At 40.8% G+C, this 22,878-nt stretch overlaps 1 protein-coding gene across 1 annotated transcript in view; it reads right to left on the bottom strand.

Moving 5' to 3' along the window:
* Positions 1-20,876, bottom strand: part of LOC109485314 — a 32,754-nt gene extending 11,878 nt beyond the window's left edge. The window contains exons 1-39 of the mRNA XM_019788858.1: positions 20,366-20,876; positions 17,674-17,798; positions 17,433-17,515; positions 16,996-17,226; positions 16,377-16,437; positions 15,879-16,001; positions 15,467-15,544; positions 15,073-15,199; positions 14,769-14,868; positions 14,537-14,639; positions 14,233-14,324; positions 13,935-14,077; positions 13,595-13,705; positions 13,338-13,405; positions 12,988-13,148; positions 12,428-12,577; positions 12,150-12,193; positions 11,859-11,928; positions 11,033-11,077; positions 10,675-10,746; positions 10,205-10,327; positions 8,626-8,669; positions 8,209-8,362; positions 7,912-8,013; positions 7,626-7,698; positions 7,173-7,313; positions 6,737-6,827; positions 6,385-6,556; positions 5,983-6,144; positions 5,600-5,695; positions 4,926-5,039; positions 3,858-3,938; positions 3,508-3,537; positions 3,080-3,226; positions 2,726-2,799; positions 2,431-2,507; positions 2,281-2,372; positions 850-970; positions 374-493 (exon numbers count right to left, since the gene is read on the bottom strand). Of these exons, the coding sequence (XP_019644417.1) occupies positions 374-493; positions 850-970; positions 2,281-2,372; positions 2,431-2,507; positions 2,726-2,799; positions 3,080-3,226; positions 3,508-3,537; positions 3,858-3,938; positions 4,926-5,039; positions 5,600-5,695; positions 5,983-6,144; positions 6,385-6,556; positions 6,737-6,827; positions 7,173-7,313; positions 7,626-7,698; positions 7,912-8,013; positions 8,209-8,362; positions 8,626-8,669; positions 10,205-10,327; positions 10,675-10,746; positions 11,033-11,077; positions 11,859-11,928; positions 12,150-12,193; positions 12,428-12,577; positions 12,988-13,148; positions 13,338-13,405; positions 13,595-13,705; positions 13,935-14,077; positions 14,233-14,324; positions 14,537-14,639; positions 14,769-14,868; positions 15,073-15,199; positions 15,467-15,544; positions 15,879-16,001; positions 16,377-16,437; positions 16,996-17,226; positions 17,433-17,515; positions 17,674-17,798; positions 20,366-20,556 (4,192 nt within the window). The 5' untranslated portion in view covers positions 20,557-20,876. The remainder of the gene's footprint in view (positions 1-373; positions 494-849; positions 971-2,280; positions 2,373-2,430; positions 2,508-2,725; positions 2,800-3,079; positions 3,227-3,507; positions 3,538-3,857; positions 3,939-4,925; positions 5,040-5,599; positions 5,696-5,982; positions 6,145-6,384; positions 6,557-6,736; positions 6,828-7,172; positions 7,314-7,625; positions 7,699-7,911; positions 8,014-8,208; positions 8,363-8,625; positions 8,670-10,204; positions 10,328-10,674; positions 10,747-11,032; positions 11,078-11,858; positions 11,929-12,149; positions 12,194-12,427; positions 12,578-12,987; positions 13,149-13,337; positions 13,406-13,594; positions 13,706-13,934; positions 14,078-14,232; positions 14,325-14,536; positions 14,640-14,768; positions 14,869-15,072; positions 15,200-15,466; positions 15,545-15,878; positions 16,002-16,376; positions 16,438-16,995; positions 17,227-17,432; positions 17,516-17,673; positions 17,799-20,365) is intronic.
* Between the last annotated feature and the right edge of the window lie 2,002 nt (positions 20,877-22,878).

Genomic DNA, 22,878 nt, shown 5'->3' on the forward strand with positions numbered 1-22,878 from the left:
ACTTCTCATAATTCCAACGGGTACTGTAAGACTATCACATTAAAACATTGAGGCCTTCTCAAGAATGTCTTGATCACCTGGATATCAGAAGTGCGCATACCTCAGAGGTTACTGATGCTGCATTAGACAATCTCTTTAGATTCACTTAATTTATTTTCAGCATGGCAGTCTCACTTAAGTACCCAGTAGAATTACTGGGTGTGAGAGTTGATGTTAACCTCAACAAGGCATCCAAAGAAAAAAAGCACATAAATTGAATTATATACAAAACAAGAAAAAAAGAGATGTGTATTACAAGATAAACCAGGGCCATACATATACCTGTTACATTGCTACATCATGACATTGTAAATTTTAATGAAACTCCACTTACTGTATTGTAGCACCACCTGGTTTCCTTCGTAGCCATAGGCAAATACAAATAATCTCTCCAGTCTGTCATTTCCAAAGTACTTAAACCTGCAGAGTTTCCATTCCACACCATCAGAATAACCTGTAGTCGGATAAAAATATAATAAAAAACTTTCTTACTTAACAGGCATATGTGGTAATATTACATGTACTTTGGCAATTAAAACTTTTCCTTAAATATTTCCTATTTAGTTAATCTCATTCTCAAGCCATGAGCCATGAATGTTTTTCTTCCCTTGCTTTGTATAACATGCAATGCACCTATATTGTTTTTTTTTCCCATGATGATATTGCCGTGTGTTGTAGGTTTGAGAAGAAATGGGCACTATTGTTAAGAATTATTAAACTATTGCACTCATTTTTTTTTTCAAATCTATGACATGGTTAATGGCATGATCATCACAGAAAACCCTCTGCGGCTTAAGTGTTGAAGCATACCATCACTGAGCTCATCAACTGTTGTGATTTTTGTATCCCCACACTCAGCACTGCAGTTTGACGACTCCCTTGCTATGCAGTCCCCACAGAGACGCAGCCGCTCACACATCCCTGGACAGGTCTGCACATTGATACAAGAACTCACAAACTTACAATGTCGGTAAAGCCTTCAAAATCTTAGGAAGATGCCATATTTATCTGTATTAGTAAGGAGGATAGCAGGAACCTACTTGGTGCAATGACTATTAGGGTTAAAAGCTATAGATGTCCTCTATAGATATAAAATTCAGGTAAGACCATCGAACAAATGTCCCAGGGGATAATTTTGGTTACCATGACATACATTGTTCAGTCTTTACATTTAAACGTTCAGAATGGAAACCTAGGTGTAAACAGCATTATTAGACTTGTTTTAAAGATAGATGCTATATGGTGACCGTCATGTCACATGTAAGCCATGATTATTCTCAAAAGTTTAACTTACTAAAGAAATATTCCATTGCAAACCATGTGCTCACTGAGTGATCAGTTAGCATTTCTACTTCAGATATCACAGAGATTCTTACCGGACAATCCTCACACGATGGCCCGCGGTAGTCATATTGACACTGGCAGATCCCACAGCTGCATGTGCCACGGTCATTGCAGATCAACTGGAGAACAATTAATTATTCAGCCTTGAGCCGTTTAGAAAAATTATCACGAAATGAAACAGGAAATGAAGTGCAGAACAGAAAGCTGAGATGATGATTGTTTCCTTTCGTGAGGTAAACATCATATCTATTGTGTGTACATAATACTATGTACCTTTGTTATCATCTTTTCAAGGTAAATAATGCTAGATACTAGAAATATAATGCAAAAGGCCAGGGTAGATCATTGGTGACTCAATCAAAATACCAGTGTAGTGAAACCCAAAATAAAAGCAAATAACTTCTAATGTACACTTGACTAACATAATTGCACCAGATCACATACAGTATAATTGCCAGCCCAAAGAAAATTGTCTAAAGAGATTTCCAATTATCATTATGCAACATTCCCCGGTACAATGCACTAATGTATAACCTGGAGCACGTGTTGCTCTATAGACATCTCTCCAACACACTGTTTTTCAGAGTGGCAGATAACATGTAGCCAGACAGATAAATATTATGGAGGTTAAATACCCCGTTACTCGACCGGCAGGCATCCACACTTGTGGGACAATCGCAAGCTGTTCCCTCCCAGCCTTCCTCACAAACACATTGTCCACACTGGCATCTACCGTGATCTGTAGAGAAATGACAAACAGCTGTGTTACTCTAGACTTATAATGATCCAAATTATGGAGGTATTGTTTTAGATATGTTGGAGGTAGACAGAGAAATTGACAATGAATGTTAAACAAAAAATTTGCAAAAAAAGCCTCAGAGTTTTAGAAAACTCTACCTGGTCCTCCACATATTTTTCCGTCAGCGTAATAACAACCAAAGTCGTTACATTCACAAAACTGTCCACTGTATTTCTTCGCTGGATCTGGTAGGCCGACAGGAAAACAGTGACATACTCCACAGACACATTCCCCTCGCCCGCTACACACAGGCTCATTTTCTGTCCTCCTGCAGACTAGGGGGTCGTTGACAGCTAAGGCGTCACATTCACACTTTGCACCATATCTGGATGAAGACAAAGTTGGACCCATGATTCATCTCCCCTCAGTTAAAAGACTAAGTGCCATGATGATAAGGTGGAGGGTAGTCAAACTTTTTAATTTCCAAAAGTTGCAGTAATATTAGCAAGGTGACCATATTTTTGGTGTTTTACAACAAAAAACAAAAAGGTACAACAAGTATCTTTCAATAATATGAGGACCTAACTCAGGTGCGCAACCTACCGGTCTGGATCACAACTGCAGCCTCCGCAGCCATTCAGGCTGCCATGTCCACTGCAGGATGGATGGGACGGCATCTGGAAGAAAAAAAATAGAATATTGCAGAGGGAAGGAAGTCCTTCATCATTTCTGCACACCATCATCATGTCAACAAGAACTACAATTAGTTCAGCTAGCAGTAATCTTGTGCAAAATAAGGAATTAAATCTACGATGATGAGCTAGTAATGGGAAACTGTATTGCTCTGTCCACATCACATTTGCTGACTGAAAACCAAGCTCCTCCAACAATTATCTACTCAAAAGGTTAACGTTGTTAGTCTAACAAAAGCTATTTCACAAGAGGGGCAGTACTTACTGGTTCTATATCATCACAAGCACACTGGCATATTGGTTCCACTGTAACACGCAGAGAGTGGGGCACGCCGGCAGCCATGATGTCAAAGTGTAGCGGGTCAGTCTTACCATTGCAGCTCAGGAATGTGACGTTGGCTGTGTATTGTACCTACGTGCCATCCATAAGTAGCATTTTTTTAGTGTAAGCTTGTAATATAAAGTGATTATCAAATACTTTAGTGATGAAATATGAAGAAATATGTTAACCATAATCTAGAAGGCTCATCATAAAGACCAATGTATGCTAATAGAGACTTAGTCTTATCAAGGAAGGATTGATATTTATAACCTACTTATTTTTACGGTTTTAAAAAAACTCAACCACTGCTCAACATTTGATTCGTAACAAATTAAACAAGTGCAAGTCAATTTGAACTAAACCTTACTCACTGCTTCTTGTGTTTCCATATCTGGGGACACCTGAAATCATATACCGGTAGATTTGAAAAATAAAAGTACTTAATGTAGCATCCAACTTTAACTGCTTTGTCCATTCATTTAGATAATGTCTACAGGCAAGAGAGAAAAGAGGCCACTCCCATTGAAGCTTATACACATCTTCACTTGGCACATGGCTTTATATGGTCTAAACAATTGTCCAAAAATGTTGAATGTTGATAATGCCTGTTTTTATTATTTTAAATTGAGCCTGTCACTAATTAATCCACAAGGACTCAGCATCCTTGCAAATATAATACTAAAAACAGAGGATGCGTAAAAGATGTGGGGAAAAGTCCTACCTTGTGCAGTGATACCCACGCACTGTTTGTTGGGCTTTGTACATAAAGTTCTGTTCTGTGTTTTGACTGCAGCAGGGAGGTCTGGATAACACAAAAACACGGTTTCAGGCAATGTCAATAGGCTCTTCAAAATTTGCATTACTAACTGCATTAACCACTAAATTACTTTAAATGTAACTCCAGTCCACTTTCCTTAATTTCCTATCCTTGTTTTCATTTGGAGCAATGCATAATGTGTTGTAACCATAGAAGATACAAAATGTAAATAACACCGAGCAGATTATTATTGGAATGAGCAGAGCACTTTGGACTAATGCCTCTGACTATTTACAGCTTAGAGGTACATATCCAATCTTTTGTCACAAACTTCTCTGTTCCATAGCGGATTATAATGACCCCCAGTGGGGGTCTTCACGCTTCGTTAAAAATGGAAAAATCTCAAGATTCATTCTAAAGATCTCAATATTTTAGACGAAATCTTGAGATCTCATAAGACAATCTTGAGATTGTTCATGACAATTTCCAGATCTTTCAGAAAATCTTGAGATGAAAACAAAAGGTCTCAAGATCTTTCCAAATGTTTTCAAAGTATCTTGAGATTTTTCCAAAGCATCTCGAGATGCTTTAAGAAATATTAAGATTGTTTAAAAGATCTCACGTTTTTCCAAGATTGCTTTAAAAAAGCTTGATATTTCTTAAAGCATCTCGAGATGCTATGGAAAAATCTCAAGATACTTTGAAAACATTTGGAAAGATCTTGAGACCTTTTCTTTTCTATCTTAAGATTTTCTGAAAGATCTGGAGATTGTACATAAAAAATCTCAATATTGTCTCATAAGATCTCAAGATTTCGTCTAAAATATTGAGATTTTTCAATTTTTAACGAAGCGTGAAGACCCCCACTGGGGGTCATTATGATCCGCTATGTAACAGAGAAGTTTGTGACAAAATATTGGATATGTACCTCTAATCTGTAAATGGTCAGAGGCATTAGTCCAAAGTGCTCTGCTCATTCCAATAATAATCTGCTCGCTGTTAAATCTAAATACATGTTTTTTAGTATCTCACCAGATTTCTCTTCATCACATCTTCAACAATGTCAACAATGTTCTTAGAATCTGACTGAAGTCTGTACACACTGGAGAAGTTGGATGGGGTAGATGATATCAGAGTGCTGAGTTCCTGCAAGAATATGAATGGTTTATTTAGTTCAAAAACCCATGCCACAAACTTAGCAGCCACAAAGGCTGAATTGCGTTACGACATTTACAATTCAAGTCATGATTAAAAACATATTTACATCAACAGGCATAAAAATTCGTATATATACATGCTTAAAACGTATTTACATAAAAGTACACTTGCAATTTGGGTAGAGGCATGATTAGAACTTATTTGCATAAAAATACGGAGTTTAAAAAGTTCAATACAGCATAGTATCAGAGGATAATACTGTGACATGTTAAAAACCAATGTCAGCGCAACTATTCGAAAAGAAGTAGGAATAGAGGAAACACTCAAAGGCTTTCTGTTGGAATGACACATGACTATATATAAATCATGAGTCCTTGATGATTATGAGATAAACTAGTGAGCATACTTGCTAGTCTTTGAACTTAATATTAAAAATCCAGTCAGTGTTATCATGAGTACTTTGAAACAACATGTACCAGGGTATATCGGTTGGTAAGATGCAAATCTATTGCAGAATATAAGAGTTTGATGCCTTCAATCTTTCTCACCTCATATAGTTCTATGCTCTGAGGAGTTACTGCAAATAATGGTGTCACTCTATGGGCGAACATCCTGTCTTTTAACAGGGCCACTGTAGGATAGTCCTGAGAGAACAGGGAAATGCTCGATTAAACTTGTCCAAGTAGTAAAGGTGTTATAAAATACCTGAATCCAGAAGACATTCTACAAGAAATTTCATACTATACAAACAAATCTTACATATGCATCATTCATCTAATTTAGTCATAGCAGGCTTACATACTAGTAGTCAAATGAATGGTAACTCAAATTCAAAGTGATGATCGTGCCCTTTCCACTGTCAAATCTTATATGATATATTTATAGTGAAGATTAGTAGATAAACCATGAATTATACAATCCATCTACAGACCTGTTTTGTTGACTCAGCATCCTCCCCATTCTGGTCCATATGGCACAGCCCGTCGTTAGGCTGTACGATGCCCCCCAGCCTGCCGTCTCCTGCCCAGTGGAACGGAGCGTCTGTCAGCACAAGGATCACCCGTGCCGCATCCTCCCTCCAGCCAATCTGCTCCTGTGGTACGAAGGAAGCAGTTTTAAACACTTGGTTTCGGGAGTTATTGCCAGTTAAGTTTCAAGTATCCCTTTCATCTACATGTATGGTCTCACCCAGAACTGGAAACAGGTGTACTAATAAAATGTATGATTTTGATAGTAAAACAGCAACTTATCGAATGCAGACCTGCTTGCATGGTAGTATCTTTACTATATGCATGTCAAAGTTCACTGCAATTGATAGCTGAAACTAACCCACCTGGCAGACAGTGGCTTGCATCAAGGCATCCAGCAAGCCTTCTGCTGCATCAATGTTACCAGATATTTCCTGTTCTGTGACACTGTGGCTGAACTGGCTGAAGTCATCTGTTAGTACCTGCACATGACGGAAGCTGAAGGCCGGTGCACACCCTTTGCAGGGCTCCTCCAGGCTGTATAACAAAAGAAATCACCTCACAGCGTCACTTCAAGGGTAAATATTTCACCTGGCAATATCTCAAATGGGAGAACAAAAAATCAAGCCTCATTTTTGTAATATCCAATGAAATGTATACTCTTCCAGACACAAGGTTTATTTCTGTTACAGAAACAAAAGGTTGTACTTTACTCACTTGAATGTGTTTGTGAATGGAAGAACCGTCTTGTCCACGAATGTTCCAAACCCAAGCCGTACATGCTTCTCTCCTTGTAAGACTGTCTGGACTGAAGGGAAAGGCTGCTGTTATTGTCAGGGCATGTGGTGAGATTCTCCCATGGGTAGCAACCATCCACTGATGTTTGCTTAGCTGTGAAATGTATGGAATGAATGCTACATACTAGTTTTTTTCTATAGACATCTACATTTGTACTTCAATGCTAACTCACACAGATCAATACTGTTTGGCTAATGGTTTCAATGTAAGTACAATTTTCACAGCAAGCAGCTCCTACTACTTTTGTGTGCTAGTTTTAATTTACAACAAGGGTATGGTTTTTAGAAATTTGACGTTGTTTTTTAATGGTAAGCAAAAAACTGTTGTGCACAATCGTGTTTTACTACCAACATACCGAGTTTGTCTAAGGAGTCCCAGAGCAAGAAGAGATCATCAGCCATAGATTTGGACAGGTCCATGAGTATATACAAGTCAATGGCCTTGACCACAGGAGGTGGAGGGGGCAGCACCTCAAAATACAGCGGCATGCTCCTTCCTGTGGTGGAGTAACAAACAAGCCACGTAAGCAAGAGATTAGCCTGGCTAAATCATGCTTCTAGTAGCCGTCCCACTGGTCAGGCCTCAAGAAGCTTCTAAGTCAGGAGAATTGGAAACATCTTAATCCTGTTGTTGTATGCATGTGTGCTAACATGGACCAATTATTGCCGGACTGAGAACTGTCTGGTACACAAAGTCACAAATGGACCAAAGCACCTCACATTCACAGCTATCAAGAAGTGTACAAAGCATTCTATACATTGCATTTTTAGAGAAGACTAAATTATGGGAGTTAGTGGTTTGCTCTTACCTGGCCTCATCTGCATGGTGGCCTCTTGAGGCCGGAAAAAAAGAAATTTTTTGTCTGGAGGATCAGGTTCATTCTGTAGAACAAATAGCACCCTTTTAAGTGGTTGACAACTGCATTATTGTCTTCTTTGCAATATGGAATAATTATTCAGGAGCAACAGCAAACATCTGAACATGTCTTAGCAGTCTATAACCAGTATCCTGTGTGGGTTCAGCTCTGAAGGCATGAGGTTCCACTGATGTTTGGCTATCATACAGCTAGTATAAATGATTTGAGAGATATGTACCCTGGTGATCAATGTCTGACTCCTTGGGCTCATGACATCATCCCTTGGGCATCCTCTGTCCGTCAGCCGATGAACCATGTCACAGCGAGAACCCGAGAACTCCTGTGGATGGTACAGCACATTTTCAGCACCAAGGACAGGGAAAAGATGAAACTTAAAAAGCCTCCCACTCCATACGGTGTGTTGTACTTCAGCAGGAGTCTACTCCATCCCTAGTCTAATGCTCTGTAACATGTTTTGCACGGACAAATGTAAAAAAAAAACATACAAAAGAAAATACATGTAACATCAGCAAACCTGTTCAGAACACCAGCCACACCAGAAGGCAGTTTGCAGACAGTCAGAGCAGTTGCCAGACCCGAGCTGCTGACAGAGTCGGGAGCCAAACTCTTCCATGTCTTCCCCTGGCATTGGGCTCCAGATACTGGGTGTATCACGCTTCTCTCGCACACTTATAGTGCAATAAAAGAAAGGCATTTTTACTTTCCCATATGAATGAATGAATGGTTTATGCCATAAATACCAGAGACTGTTTTTCATATCACTTACAATCTCTCTCATTTACAAACATGACAAAGTTAAAGTCTTGTAGGATATTCTACAGTCAACATAAATATGTTTGAATACTTCTGCAAAGTACAATAATAGTTAGATAGCACCTTAATACATGCAAATACTTTTGGAAAATTGGATATAATTCTACATGAAACACACCTTAAAGTTTTGACTGTTGCCTCTATCAACAGAGAAACAGATGCCTGTTGATAAAAGGAAAAAAATCAGATGAACACAGTCTATAGTAGTCACAGAGCAAAGTTTACCACTATGGACAGATGACTACTATAATCACTATTTAATCATGGGCAATAAAAAATCCAAGTGGCCAACAAAAAGTGTCCACAATGGCTAGATGACTTTAACACAAAGTTGACCACCAATACAGGTTAACGTTTGTACTTACCTTGGATACACGACTCTTGGTCTCTGACTTAATTTGTGTACAGGAGTGAAACGTTAGCTGGTTGCCCCGATGCACTTCCTACAAGGGATGTGGTAAATCAAGAATAATCAATTAGTGTTTGGGAGTTTTGAAAGTTTCAGACAACTTCTCCATTTACTTTGCTGATTAACAGTGTGATTTTTTTAACTCTCACTTTCATTACCTCCATGAAAAATGGAGGTATTGTTTTTGGCGTGTCTGTCTGTATGTATGTATGTATGTATGTATGTATGTATGTCTGTGTGTGTGTGTGTCTGTCTGTCTGTCTGTGTGTGTTTCCGCAACTTTGTGGTCAGCATAACTTCATAACGCCTTTATGGATTATGATGATATTTGGTATGTTGGTAAGTCTTAGGAAGACAAAAGTCAAGGTCAAATATGGGCCTCCTGGTGGATGACCTTGGTACTGCAGCAGAACTTCCGGTTTTTGTATCTTTTGTCCTGAACATGCTATGGTCTTGATGTTTTGGTGACAGATTGCTTGTCCTGTCAGGAATAAGTGGTGTGAGTTTGGTCCCCCTAGCAGCTTGTTCTGGAACTGCAGGGCACTTTCTGGCGAAATGTTTAAAAGCCAATAAGTCTAGATAGGAACAACGTATTTTCATAATTTTTAGTGTGTAGGTAGCTGAGAGAGAGATGTACATGATTAAATGCAAATTATGCAAATGAGGACTTTATTTGCATAATTAATGAGGAAATTCTATAATTACAGTGTTTTACATTATACTACTTTCATACATGTAATGTATGTAACCTATGGCAGGCAGAACATCAACAGATACCAATTATGCAAATGATGACATAATTTGCATAATTTATGCAAAAATTCTATGATTTCTTAATGGTGAATGATGGGAATGTCATACTTGGGACATCTGTAACTTAATCAAAAGTTAACATACATCATGATGCATATATCATGTTAATGCAGAGTTATTTTGCATAATTAAAGAAGAAATTTACATTTACATATCAAGCCCATATTTCATGGAGGTATGAGATCTCGGAATTCTTGTTAGTGCATGTAAAATGAAGGAAGGAGCCATGCAGTATTACTTAGTTCTGTCCTTGGTACTGAAAACATGCTGTTTTCCTAACTGAAAACATGCTGTTTTCCTAACTGAAAACATGCTGTTTTCCTAGACTCTCTTTGTCTAAGAAAAATAGGTCACTGACTTGTTCTGCAAAGTTCTACATATCTTATAAAACTGAAATACTTTCTCCATGCTTAAGCCCTTTCTCCTGCCAGAGAAGTCAAGGCCAATTCAGAATTCACATATTGATGTACAGCACCTTCAGAGCTACACTGCCCGTTGCATTTCCTCCCACATTAATGAGGACTTGATCTCCGGCTGCAAGTCGTCCGATGGTGCAGCTGTATATGTGCCAGCTGGCTGCCCCATCAATGCATACCTCCTAAAACAACCAGCAACACAAGTCAATAACCTACTCACAAACTATGTGCCAGAGCTTTAGGTGAACAGATTATAATAATGCAGGTGCATAAAATGGTTGAGTGGCTAGGCTAACAGACACGAGAGCAAGAGGTCACAGGTTCGATCCCTAGCATTTATCTCTAAACATTGTGTCCTTGGGAAAGGCACCATACTCCACCCAGGTATAAAATTGGTCTCTGACGTAAAAGGCCGTGGAAGGACACTGCATGGCCTCAAAAAGGCTATGGACCTTTACCCTTTAATGATAAGTAAGGTTTGTATGGAACCATGTTTAGTACATAACACAGGAAACATTATGGTGCCTACCTCAACCAGGTTCCAATTGGTCTGAGTTGCTCCAATGATGTCAGCTTTTCCTGACCAATCAGATGAAAGTATCTATGCAGCAAAGAAAAGAGGAGACAGCATATTTAGTTCTTTCTACATGACCCTCTCCTAGCTGACATGTTATAGCAAAGGGACCAAAAGTGTGCAGGGAAAAGGTCCTTCTTTTATGACAGTTTTCAGGACCAAATTCAATTTCAGTCAAATAAAATCTTTCAACGGCAAATTTTTTTTTAAATTCTCATCATGAAGAAACATTATAAGTGACTAGGATATGCAGGTAAAAAGACACAGATTGACAGAAGAAAATGGTTCTGCATTCCCAAAAAGTATCACTTACTGGGTCATCTGTTTCCTGTTTACAAGAGACCTCTGCCTCGCCATCCTGTTGACAAACAAACAATTTCTTATCACAAAAGCTTTTCAAATGAGATACACTCAATCATGTGTCATGACATTGTTATACATGCATCTTGGTGTCAAATGTGGCACTGCCCTTGGTGCTGAAAGGGTTATCCGGCACTAGACATGCATTTCCCAATTACTAACTACTGTTTAAGGATAAAAAAAATAGACTAATGTAATCATCTGTCTTAACTTACTTAACCCATAGACCATGGATTAATTTTCCATCTACAAAAGCAATCATTTTCTTGTGTTTCCTAAAATTACAAGTTTAACTTCCTACCTTTCTTGTTACAGATCCCCATGTGAAGAGCTGGCCATTGGAGATGTCAACTGGGAGGAACAGGTACAGTGTAGTTGACGGTCTGACCTTTGGACCCTGATTCAATACCTGAAAATCATAATCAAACCTGTCAACCATGAAGAAGGACAGCAGAAATGAGTGGAATTTCTTGTATTCTCAATAGAAAATATTTACAATGTAAAGATTCAACACTAATTTTTTTTAACCGAATTTAACGTCATTTTTCCCCAACCGGGGGTTAGACGTGCTTGCACCAAGTACAAGTCTTTTTTTTTAAGCAGGACTAATGATGGCTAAAAAAATTGGACATGCAAGTAATGTACACAAAATGTCTAAGAGTTAATGTCTAAGAGTTAAATCATGTGGGGAATAGAAATAAAAAAATCATTTTGATCCTTCACACACACACAGTCCCTGAAAAGTCTATACAAGCCACCTCAAAAGACTACTACCTCACCTGGTAAAAGAACTGGAAATCAATTGGCCCTGCTCCAGGACTGATGTACAGGTTCTCTGGCACACTGGTACTGAGGGCGGGGCATGTTCACATGAAATATGTGGCTCGTGTTGTACAGATTTAATACAGGTAAAAAATATAAGTAACAAGACAAGAATGGACATATAGTCAACAATACACCTGTTCGATATAAGTTGCTTGAGTATTTAATCCCTATGTTGAATCTACTGCATGCTGAACAGTTTTCCGAAGTTACCGAAAATTTGTCAAACACTGTGTAACATTACTTACCCACGGACATAAAATCCCTCACTTTTGTCTTCCGCAATTCTAAGCTGTAGGAAACAACAATCGAGGGGTAAAGAATAGTTTCTGCAGTGTTTGCTGTTGATAGAAAACACATTATTTTATTCCAGTTCCATCATAATGAAATTACAGTTGTTACTATCATCAATCTGGTGTTACACAGCTTGTACGTACCACAGAAAACTGTGTGTTACACCTAAAGCACTTAACTTATAATTTCTGCTTTCTTTGCTTACAAGAAACATTAGAATTAAGCTACATACCTCCAATTCCACACTTGTGTTAGAACTTGGATGCAGCACAGGGTATGTGTTGAAGGTAGGAGGCACACCAGTGCTGGTGTTGGATTGGCTGGGGACGTTGAGCTTGTAGTCCAGAGTCACTTGTATAGGACTGAGGTCTGTCACACCTTCCTGCACAGGAGGTAAATCCACAGGGACAGGTGACAGGCATATTAATGTGATCAGAGTAGGAATGCTTTGATTTTAATTTAAGAAGAAATCATAGATTCCAGGCTTCCAGGAAGCATGTTTAGGATAGAAACAGTGCAGATATGGATGGTTGCTCATGCAATCCTCAGCCTACTCAATTCTGCTATATATTGACTTCTAATTCCTGCCAGATGCTGAAACCTTCGAGTTATACATTTTATGTACCCCATTTCCTGTATCTGACCTTATTATCTACTGTCCTACTGCCTGTCAATCTCACCTATTTGCTGTCAGCCTACTCTGTCATGACAAACATAACAACAAATCCACAGACAAATCCACCCAAAACAATACCTGGGAGCAAAATCTAAAGAGAGAAAAAAAAATCACACCTTTATGTAAGCCTTGACTCTGACTGCCTTTGCCTTGCCTGAGGCAGTGGGTAAGCGAATGGACCGCTGCAGGACGTGTTTCCTGGCTCCAGGGAAGAACACCCTCATCTGACCAGTCCTCTCCCTGTATGGCTTGTCTAGTTCCAGCATGATGGCCACGCCTGTATGGACAACAGATGATTCATTCTAAAAAAGGTAAAGGTAAAATAGGCATAACTTGTGTTACACAGAAGGGCAGTTAAACCAGCTACAAAGAAACAGATGAAATGTATCAAAGTCAAATGTTTGTGAGAGTTCAAAAAAATGTTACCACATATTACTAGCCATGCTTATTGTTCTTAGGTACTTACGGAAGCGTCTGTTATCAACTGCCTCATCTCCCGTGGCTGTCCGTTGAAAAATCATTTCAACTTCAAAACTGCAACAGAAGTGTAGGAAGAGGACACCATCTCACATAACTAGTCTTGAAAAGTCTTGAAATGGGTTATCACAGTAATACATGTTTCTGCATTTGAGTGATAATGTTTTGGTTATAAAACTAGAAGAGAACCATGCCATAGACACCCTGACACTTTTACACATGCTTACAAAGGAAAAGCTGACCCACCATGGCACTTTGCGTCCGTTGCGCATGGCACACCCTGGGAGCACCATCTCTGTGTCCAACACAGGAGGGTTCACTCTTAGCCTTGGCTCGACATATATAATAGGGCGGGACCTGAAGATGGAATAAGTTATAAGCTTGTGATAAAACTTAGCAGACATTGGTGATGTCATTAAAACAACAGAATTAAAACACTTTCTTGGCTAAGACATTACAGTTATGAATGATACATATAATCTTAATTTTCAGATCTCATTTATGTTCTAGTAAAAATGGTTACAGTGTATGTCAAACATTTGATATAGTTATAGCAATGCTGTAGGATAGTGTGAGACAACAGTACCTGAGTGAGACAACAGTATCAGATTGAAAAGCTCCGACAAGCAGGTCAGGATAACTGTTTCCATCCACATCAAGCCCTCCAGACAGGCTGAATCCAAACGTCGTCAGCCCAAGGTCTCCAGGCAGTGATGAGCCGTCAATCCTCTATATAAAACATGATCGGCAAAACCTCTATTAACATTTATCTGCCAGGTCACATATATCTGCCAATACCAGGTCACATACATTTGCCACCCTGAAAATATGTGTCATAGACTAAAGAGATCTTCATTGAAAAAGATGTCCCAGATTCCACTAACCTGGATATGTTCAGTGCTGAGTCCATTTGCACTGCCCTGGATGATGTAGACTACACCTCCTTCTCCCTCGTAAGGGGCTCCAACAGCAATATCTGTAACAGAAATGTTTCAATGTGCTTGCATTGGAGTCAATCCTTAATGCACATGTAACTTTCAGAGAACGGAGAACAACACATTCATGCACATTTTGTGTGCCACAGCCATGCAGTAAACCCCGGTCCTTGTTTATAACTTGCAAGTGTTTTACGATATGGAGACCTGTCTACTTGTCTTTATTATTATTGTAGAAAAACCCTTTACACACCTTGGAAGCCATCCTTGTTCAGGTCCCCGGCATTTGTCACTGCCAGGCCAAAGTGAGAATGTCGGCTGCCATACTTGACAGCTAAAGGTTCCCCTTCAAACAGCTAAAGACAACAGTTAATTTTTTTATTTAAAAAAAATTAGAAAAATTACCATCAAAGTCCAACTAACAGAAATTGCCCCATATGCAAAGCTCAATTGTCTCCATGGATAAAGAACAACTCTGTTGTCACCTGATTCCCAGACATTGAAGTCTTGTATACATAAATAGCACCACCCTGATCACCCTCAGTGTTGAAGTAGAATGGAGCTGCAACTATGAGGTCTGGAACACTGTGAAATCAGACAGAAATATCAAAATGTATAAAAAATACCAGCACAAATAACAACATAAATAGTATTTTAATGTTCTATAGCACTATCTACAAATCGTGTAGATCATCACTACATGATTCACACAATTGTTGATCCCTTTCTCTTCATAACTCTACAGAGGTAATGAGGATGATCACAGTTTAGGGAGGATGTTCTTCTTACCTGTCTCCAGTGACATCAGCATTGCATAAGGCGTACCCAAACCCAGATGCCAGCTGCTGGCCTTCTATCATTGTCTGCGTCTTCCATTCAGATGTCTCATTATGCCACCTGTACACAACAACAGCACCTGCAACACGTGGAGGGGATGAAACAGACAAAAACATGACCTTAGCAATACTGAACAGAAATGCCTTAAGCTATAGCGAGTTTGGCAAGCCTGTGTTAACGGTAGAGATGTTGGGCATAAAGCTTCTAGGGGCCTGACCAGTGGAAGGGCTGTTAGAACACAATGCAGTCTGGCTACAGCTTGGCTAGCTGCCCACCCCCTCTTCCACTGGACATATCCTACTGCTCTTTCCAACTGATACTCCATCATGTAAAGTGTTATCCTGACCTTTGCCCCCAGCAGCCCTTGGTGCCCCTGCCACAAACTTCACTCCCTGTGTAGTGTCCATCACAGTCACAGAGAAACCTGTAAGGACACAAAACCAACATTACAACATGGAACTTTGTGACAACAGACCCATTGATGAAGGTTAGACATCCGGGTAAACAATATTTCTACTACTCGAAAAGTTGCAAACTTAAGATAACTTCAGGATATTTCGAGTGACATCCATCACTCTTCTTCAGCGTTACTAAAAAGTGAGATGTTGATGAACAATTTAAAAAATTGGGGGGGGGGGCATCTTTTCAAAGATTTTTTTTAAAACCCAGGTAACAATTTTTTTCACCATTTTTTTCACAATGCAGTCACTGTAGCTATTCATGAATGGAAAGATATAAGAGTGTTGGGAAAACATTACCTAAATATCCATCCTCCCCTCCCCTGTCTTGCTCCTCCGTACTGTAGATGCTGGGTGCATTCTCCAGCTCCAAGGACGCCAAGGAATCAGGGTCTCCCTTGTGCCGCACAAACACCATGCCCCCTGGCGACACATCACAGAACAACACATTCATGTATCACATTGTCATCTTCTGTACTTTATTCATAACTGAAGGATTTTACAAGCTAATTTTTCGGTGACGGTCCATCACGTTTCTCAGTCTGGCAATATACATGCACTGACTGGTTATACAACGCAGTAACGCAGTACCGCTGCTGCAGTGCTAAGAATGCGGTCCCAGCGGAGGACATGACCGAAATCTCGGGTCGTAAACTCTTTTGGTTGTGAATAAAGAATAATCGCTTAAGATTGTAATTATGCACAAAATTGCCTATTTCCTGCTGAATGAACATCTTACTATAATATTAGAAGGTTTGAAAGTTGGTTTGAAGGACAGAAGACGCATTAATGTCTCACCTTGGCTATAATAAACAGTAGGAGTTCCCATGGCTAAGTCAACTCTATCGTCATTGCTATTCTGCAAAAAGAGAATACATTGGCATCTTATGCAATAGGTGGTTATTGTTCTTACACTTGATTGACATAAAAGTATTTACAAACCACCGAATGTGTATCCTGTTACTAGTAATTAGATCATTTGCAACAGGTGGGTAACGCAGGGGGCGCCGGTGAAACGACGATGTTGGATGAAAACATTTTTTGTCCAACTTGGGGATTACATCTCGTATTTCTTTGTATTACTAAGGAACCGGTTAACCAAATGAAGGTCTGTCATGAAACACATTTGATTTGCGTTACAGCTAATACACATGTCAGGAAAGTGATCCTAACTTTCCTCGCGTAGTCGTTTGGGCTGCAGCGAAACCTGCAGTTTGGGCTGCAAACTCCCTCGGCGGCAAATCGTCCCTCCGCGGCATAACTCGCACCGCCGAAAAAAATAACGCCATGCCCTACAAGTCTGCGAAGGAGGCTAACACAGATGAAGGAGACCTTGGGAAAGCCGCTCCACATGTTGTATAATAAAGATTTCATATCTAGCACCGGTACCTAACAATAAACAACTTAATTTGTTTACCTGGAAAATGCTGGCCCCTGTCCCGGACAGACAGTGTCGGGACCCGCTGGACGACCCTGAGAACATCTCGCACGGTTCCCACATCCCCGGCCCCGCGTCTCCTGCGTCCACCAGGGAGAGGTCGGCTCGCAGGTGGTAGCACCTCCCGACCAGCCGGGCCTGGCCGCTCCGACTGAAGGACTTCACCGAGGGATCGTTCCCCGCCCAGCGAGTGAACCGTGGGGCACACACCTGTTAAAGACAGCAAACATTAATGCCCAGCGCCTGTAGATGCATAATAAACTTGGGACGATATGATATCTTTTGCGTAGACCTCACGGTAAGGCACTAGGTTTGTATTCATATGTGACAGAAGTAGATTGGGTTGAAGTAAAACAATAGATCTAAATGTTAGTGAAACTTGAAACCGCTTAGGAAATACAGAACTGCTAACGTACCAAGACATGTCTCCCTGGTCCTGCACTCTGTAGCGTCACACCAAGCCAGCGACCTGCTAAACTTTCAATAGGCTGGGGGATTGCTGGAACATCGTAAAAGTTGTTCGTGTCATTATACGTAGTCACAACTTGCAGTAAAGATACGTTATAGCATATGAAATATTTGAAACCTTTTGATCCTCAGCCTTACACAAATTTCAAATTAAATCTCCCAGTCAACGTCGACGCTATGAGCTCCTACCATAGTCAATATCAAGAGGCTTGCAGTCTTCGCTGAAGGTGGAAACCGGGCATGTGTACACCATCCCTGTTGCAGGAGAAAACGGTTCGCCAAAGTACTTCGCTTGGGGCGCTCCTACAAGAAATCTGAAGAAAAAAACTGTGTTAAGTCATCAGAGAAGCGATGATCGTTAATGCCATTAAAAAACATAGTAGGTGTACAATGTAGAAAGACTAACGTTCGATCGCGAAGTATTGTAAAGAACTTCTAGACCGTCCCGTCTTAGTAATAATTTCGGCTACTATAGTTTACAATTAACAAATTGAATAGCACGAAACGAATTTGTACGGGCAACACGAAAGCAACAAATGTGTAGTGTGCAGTTGTAAACGTTTTTAAGAGGATAAAAAGGTACAAAGACAGGCGATGAAAAGAATTGGAGGATGGGTAACTTTAATCACGTTGAAAAGCGTTGCTCAGTCGTTAGTAGGCCTCACAATCAAATTTGCTTTAGTACATATCAAATTCTCTCCAGAAACACTTCTGCCGAAAACCACGGGAAACATTTAACGTCTTGAGGATTAAGAACGACCTTCTATTAACCTTTGGACGATTAGCTGTCGAACTCAATCCTGTAGTATTTGGACATGTGGTATTTATCTAGGGGGGACGAATCGCAGTAGACAGTGAGCTGACCTCAGCTGACCTTGTTGTTCCCACGCGGCTGCCCCCGGACTCTGTAACCTTAAACCCAAACCGTAAATTGATTGGGGGATTCGTCTTGGAAAAAAAAGTGTCAGAAGTAACGTATTTCCTCAGTACGTGTCTTTTCGCATGATCTGATTTTGCATGTTGAATTGCATATGGGATTGGACAAAATATGACTTTGCGATTTGGCCTCATACATAATTGTGTTGCGTAACTGTAAATGCCTGGCTTTAATCAACAAGTGTCGAAACCATCAAGATAAAGAGTCAACTGCAGGGACCTTTCTCTCAGGCTTTTTCATTGACATTGTCGGATGAGGGCGGCCGTATCTTTTCAATAAGCGAGACAGAGTAACGCGTTGTCTATAGCTATAAAGACAGAAATAACTACAGTAAATACAAGAATGGGTTCAAAATAACGTTTCCTATACCATAGAAATAGAATGGACGGTGTTGTTTTATTTTTGAACAGAATGGAAAGATACGCGCCTTGCAGTTTCCTCTCTCGAAGAAACTGAGGGCGCCAGTCATCCAGCAAAGACGCACAAGACCCACAAATTGGAACCTTTTGACCCCGTCTCTTGCGAAGTGGACAGGAAGCAAATTGCATCCAGAAGCTGTCAAAATCCTGTCGTTTAGGAGAAGAACTAATCGTACCAGACAAATTGTGATGGGTTCCGTTTGCTTCCTAGCTCCATCGTATCTTTGCAGAAATTTTTCTTTTTCTTACTCTCTTCCATTTCCTGTTTAACTCGTAACTACCATTACTCGTAATAACAAATTCTACTCGGTAGAATTTCCCATCGCTTCTGTCCGTCTGACTGTAGATTGAATGTCTTAGAACTCGAGTTGAAAAATGGTAAAATTTAGCAAAATATGAAGAATATATTTTACAAGGGGAATTTGGAAAGTATCATTTTGGGAAATGTTACCCACACCGCGGTTCACTACCCTAGCCAACACTGTTTGCGAACTTCTACCGTCCATTACCCCTTAGAATACCCCTTCCCCCACATCTGGCGGTCACTTCAGATTACAGTATGTGCCACCAGAGAATACCGGGCTTGCGGATGGATTCCCCCACATACGTGACGCATTCCTAACCAATTACACAAGTATTCTCCAGGTCAAGAGTGCAAATGGCTCTCTAGTCAGAAATTGGCTGCATGGGAAGTTTTCGCATCGTTCGTGTAAGTCTGCAACATATCACGACGACAATTTGCAATATTTGCCGCCATGACGAGCAAGTCATAATATTACACAATCCAATGAGAGGAGCTTACATCATATCGCGGTAGGTTGCCTTCCTTGTGATGGGACAAATACAGACAATGGCATATTTCCGATATGAAGCACAGGGTCAAAGTTAACATGCATTCTGAAACCAGTAGGTGATGAAATGCCATCCACCTATCTTAGATCTCCTCCCCGAGGCGCCCTCTCTCCTTGACCCTTAGGGACACAGAGCTCGAGGATAATTGATTACCGTAGAAAGTTTCAGGTCCTTTCCCTAATGTGTATCCAGAAATAACGCGGCGTTCGCCTAAACATACGCTAGCAATTTATATGGAATTCATTGTGGGGACCTTGACTGAAAGATGTTCAGGACTTCAACTCCCAGGTTTCAGCCGTAGTCACACTTGACTTCACTAGTCTGCGTTATGTTTTACAAGGTTGGCTGTCTCTGGTATCATTCTGGCATGTGCGCTAACGTTATTACATCTAACAGACGTTGAAGCTTGCATGTATATTGTGCTGCTTATCTAACTGTCTATCCCGCAAAAGAAGTTGGGTACACAGGGACAGAGCATGTAAGCTGTGGGACTTGTTAGATTACGTATGCCATAGGTCAATAGGTCAGCTACTGCAAACTTATGATCATTGCTTAGATAATCTACTCTTATCTCTAAGATTTAGCTTCTTCGTTACCCATGGATCACCCGAGGTTAAGCTGCTCGATGACGTTGCAGAGAGAATGATCCTTTAGATACTTTAGATATACTCACAGTGTTGTACTGCTGTTGTCTGCATCTACTCGATGTAAAGCCACAGAGAAACCAAACAAACTGCCTTCCTCTCCCCTTTTCACGATCGGTGCTTGCGTGTCCACGTTGAATCCAGAAGCTAACGATACGAGGAGACCGACACACAGAACAGCACGAGGGCGAACGTTGAAAAGTTCCCGGCCGACCGCCATTTTTGTCCGAACTGTGTCCCCGACGATTATCTGGCACTTCCGATAAGGCGGTTTACTTGGTGCCCACACGTGGTTCGCATCTCTAGTCCATAAAACCCTCTGGGGAGCGATAATTACCTGCGCAGTGGCCAATCGTTAGTCCTAATGGTCGTGAAAATGGAGACCAGAGATTAGATGCGACACGCTCAGAATGAGTAATGGTCGAAACGCTTTGTCATGATCCTTCAGGAGACGCGGTCCAGGCGCTGGATTATAATATTTATGTCCCGAGAAAGCAGCTCTTGCAGACGACCGTGAAGGCGCGTTTGATAAGACTCGTAACTCCGGGCTAGACGTGATTGATCATCACCCAAGATCCCCGCCTCAAGCGGCGAGTGGCCGACCCTGATAACGCTTGGCAAACATCGGACCTCGGGAGCAATTCCAGTCGGGCCGCGGGCCACAGAAACGGCAGAGGCCAGCTAACTCGAGCTCACGGTCAAGACATTTGATCTCCGTAACAACTTCAGTCCCCCCTACCAATTATACAATGTACACACTGTATTTCGGCCGATTTCTACTCTGTTGCCAACTCCACCGGGAGGTCTATAACATAGAGACACTGCTTCTGCCCTTACGCTGTCCCGTTCTGTCGTCCCCTGCTTTCCTGATCCTTCCTATTCTCTTTTAGTTTTACCATCACATCACTTTAACTAGGATATCGTTCGTCCTTCGTTCTAGAAGATAAACTGTGAAATTTCAGGCTTCAGAAAGTTATTATATATATACCACCGCTGCCACTAGATTTACAACTACTATTCAACTTATAGTTCCGCTTTCCTATCATTAATTTTGACCATATCTTATTTACTCCTTAGTCAGTTCATATCTAAGACCGAGGGAGGTCTCTGGAAAGATATTTTAAGAGGATAGGAAAAGTTATTCGCCTTCCGCAGGAATCACCCATGACACAAAAATGTTAGGCAACAGAGATGTGTACCGTTTTGTTGCGATCTCTAGCGGTCCTCTTCCGAAGCTCATCTAAATTTCGCAACCCTCAATCCTACTTGATGCGCTGTTATTCCAGAAGTGAAGATTTCAGTGAGTATGATGAGATGGGTATATATACATATGACACACAATGTATGTATCATTTTGCTGACGCGCAATCGGCCAGTATATTATCGCAAGAAATAAACTGTCTTCTTTGCCATCATGCTCACCATCAACGTCTTTGATTTGATGAAAAAAAAAAGTTACAGCTTGCTAATTAATTGCCATATAATGCGCTCAAGATTATGTGTTGTTCATATCACATAACACCCTCCGTACCTGGAATGCCTGACGTGAAAAGCACTAGACTAGTAGTGAGCATAATCTCCAAGCAGATCCTAGAGTGGACCCTCTCTTGTACCTTCTCTTGTCTATAGCTATGGGATGCTGCCTGGATACTGTCTTTTGCCACCCTAGGATTTGCTTGTAGATTATAGTGAGCACCAGTGTTGGCTTAGACGTGGACGGACAGATCTCAGTGGCTCGCTCCGTCCAAATCCTTGTATTCCATCGGTGCTCATAATATGCCCACAGGCTTGTTGAAGACTGCAATGAATTCGGTGCAGGAAAGGTCATCATGTACGGGACATAAGGTTGGACGTTATACATGGCCAGAGCGAGCTAATTTTATGCCTCATTACGCCCCCTATAGCCACACCTGGTGCACGGCTTTCCCATTGCAGCACCAATCTCCTGCAGAACACCGTCTCTGGCGACTGGTGAACCATACTGCATCATTGAAGAGCGCGGGGTTATGTAGGAGATCGCGTTTATAGCTGACATTTTACTTTTATGGAAACAATGGAGTCATCCATCAGTGGGCAGCGGTCTTATTTGGGGCGGTGCTTTCCTCATACATCATGGACCTGTGTGCAGATTCACGTTACTCAGTACCGGTACCGTCCTACAAAAACACTGGAACATACTGGAACATACAATCAATCAATGTACGGTTCTGTACCTGAATAAGCTTACACTCACGTATACTAGTATTACCGGGTATAACTTTTTGACTTCTTTTGTTACTAACAACGTGTTATACTACAATGCTGAAAATTCAGCACCGGGAAAAGAACTTTGTAATAGCCGATGAAATCAGCACCATCTTTGATCTGAAATCCTCGTGACAGCATGGGTTCTCTAGCTGCGTAAGGTCTAAATAGGCATTCTGTTATTCAACTGTTAATTTATGTTTCAGTCATCATTCAATACCCCATTGTCAAATTGTGTCCTGTACCTAAACCTCTGTACCGTACCTGTACCTGATGTTACGTTTAGGTATTTTGGGCG

Source organism: Branchiostoma belcheri, unplaced genomic scaffold (assembly GCF_001625305.1).
Source record: "Branchiostoma belcheri isolate BF01 breed outbred unplaced genomic scaffold, Haploidv18h27 scaffold74, whole genome shotgun sequence".
NCBI lineage: Eukaryota > Metazoa > Chordata > Leptocardii > Amphioxiformes > Branchiostomatidae > Branchiostoma > Branchiostoma belcheri.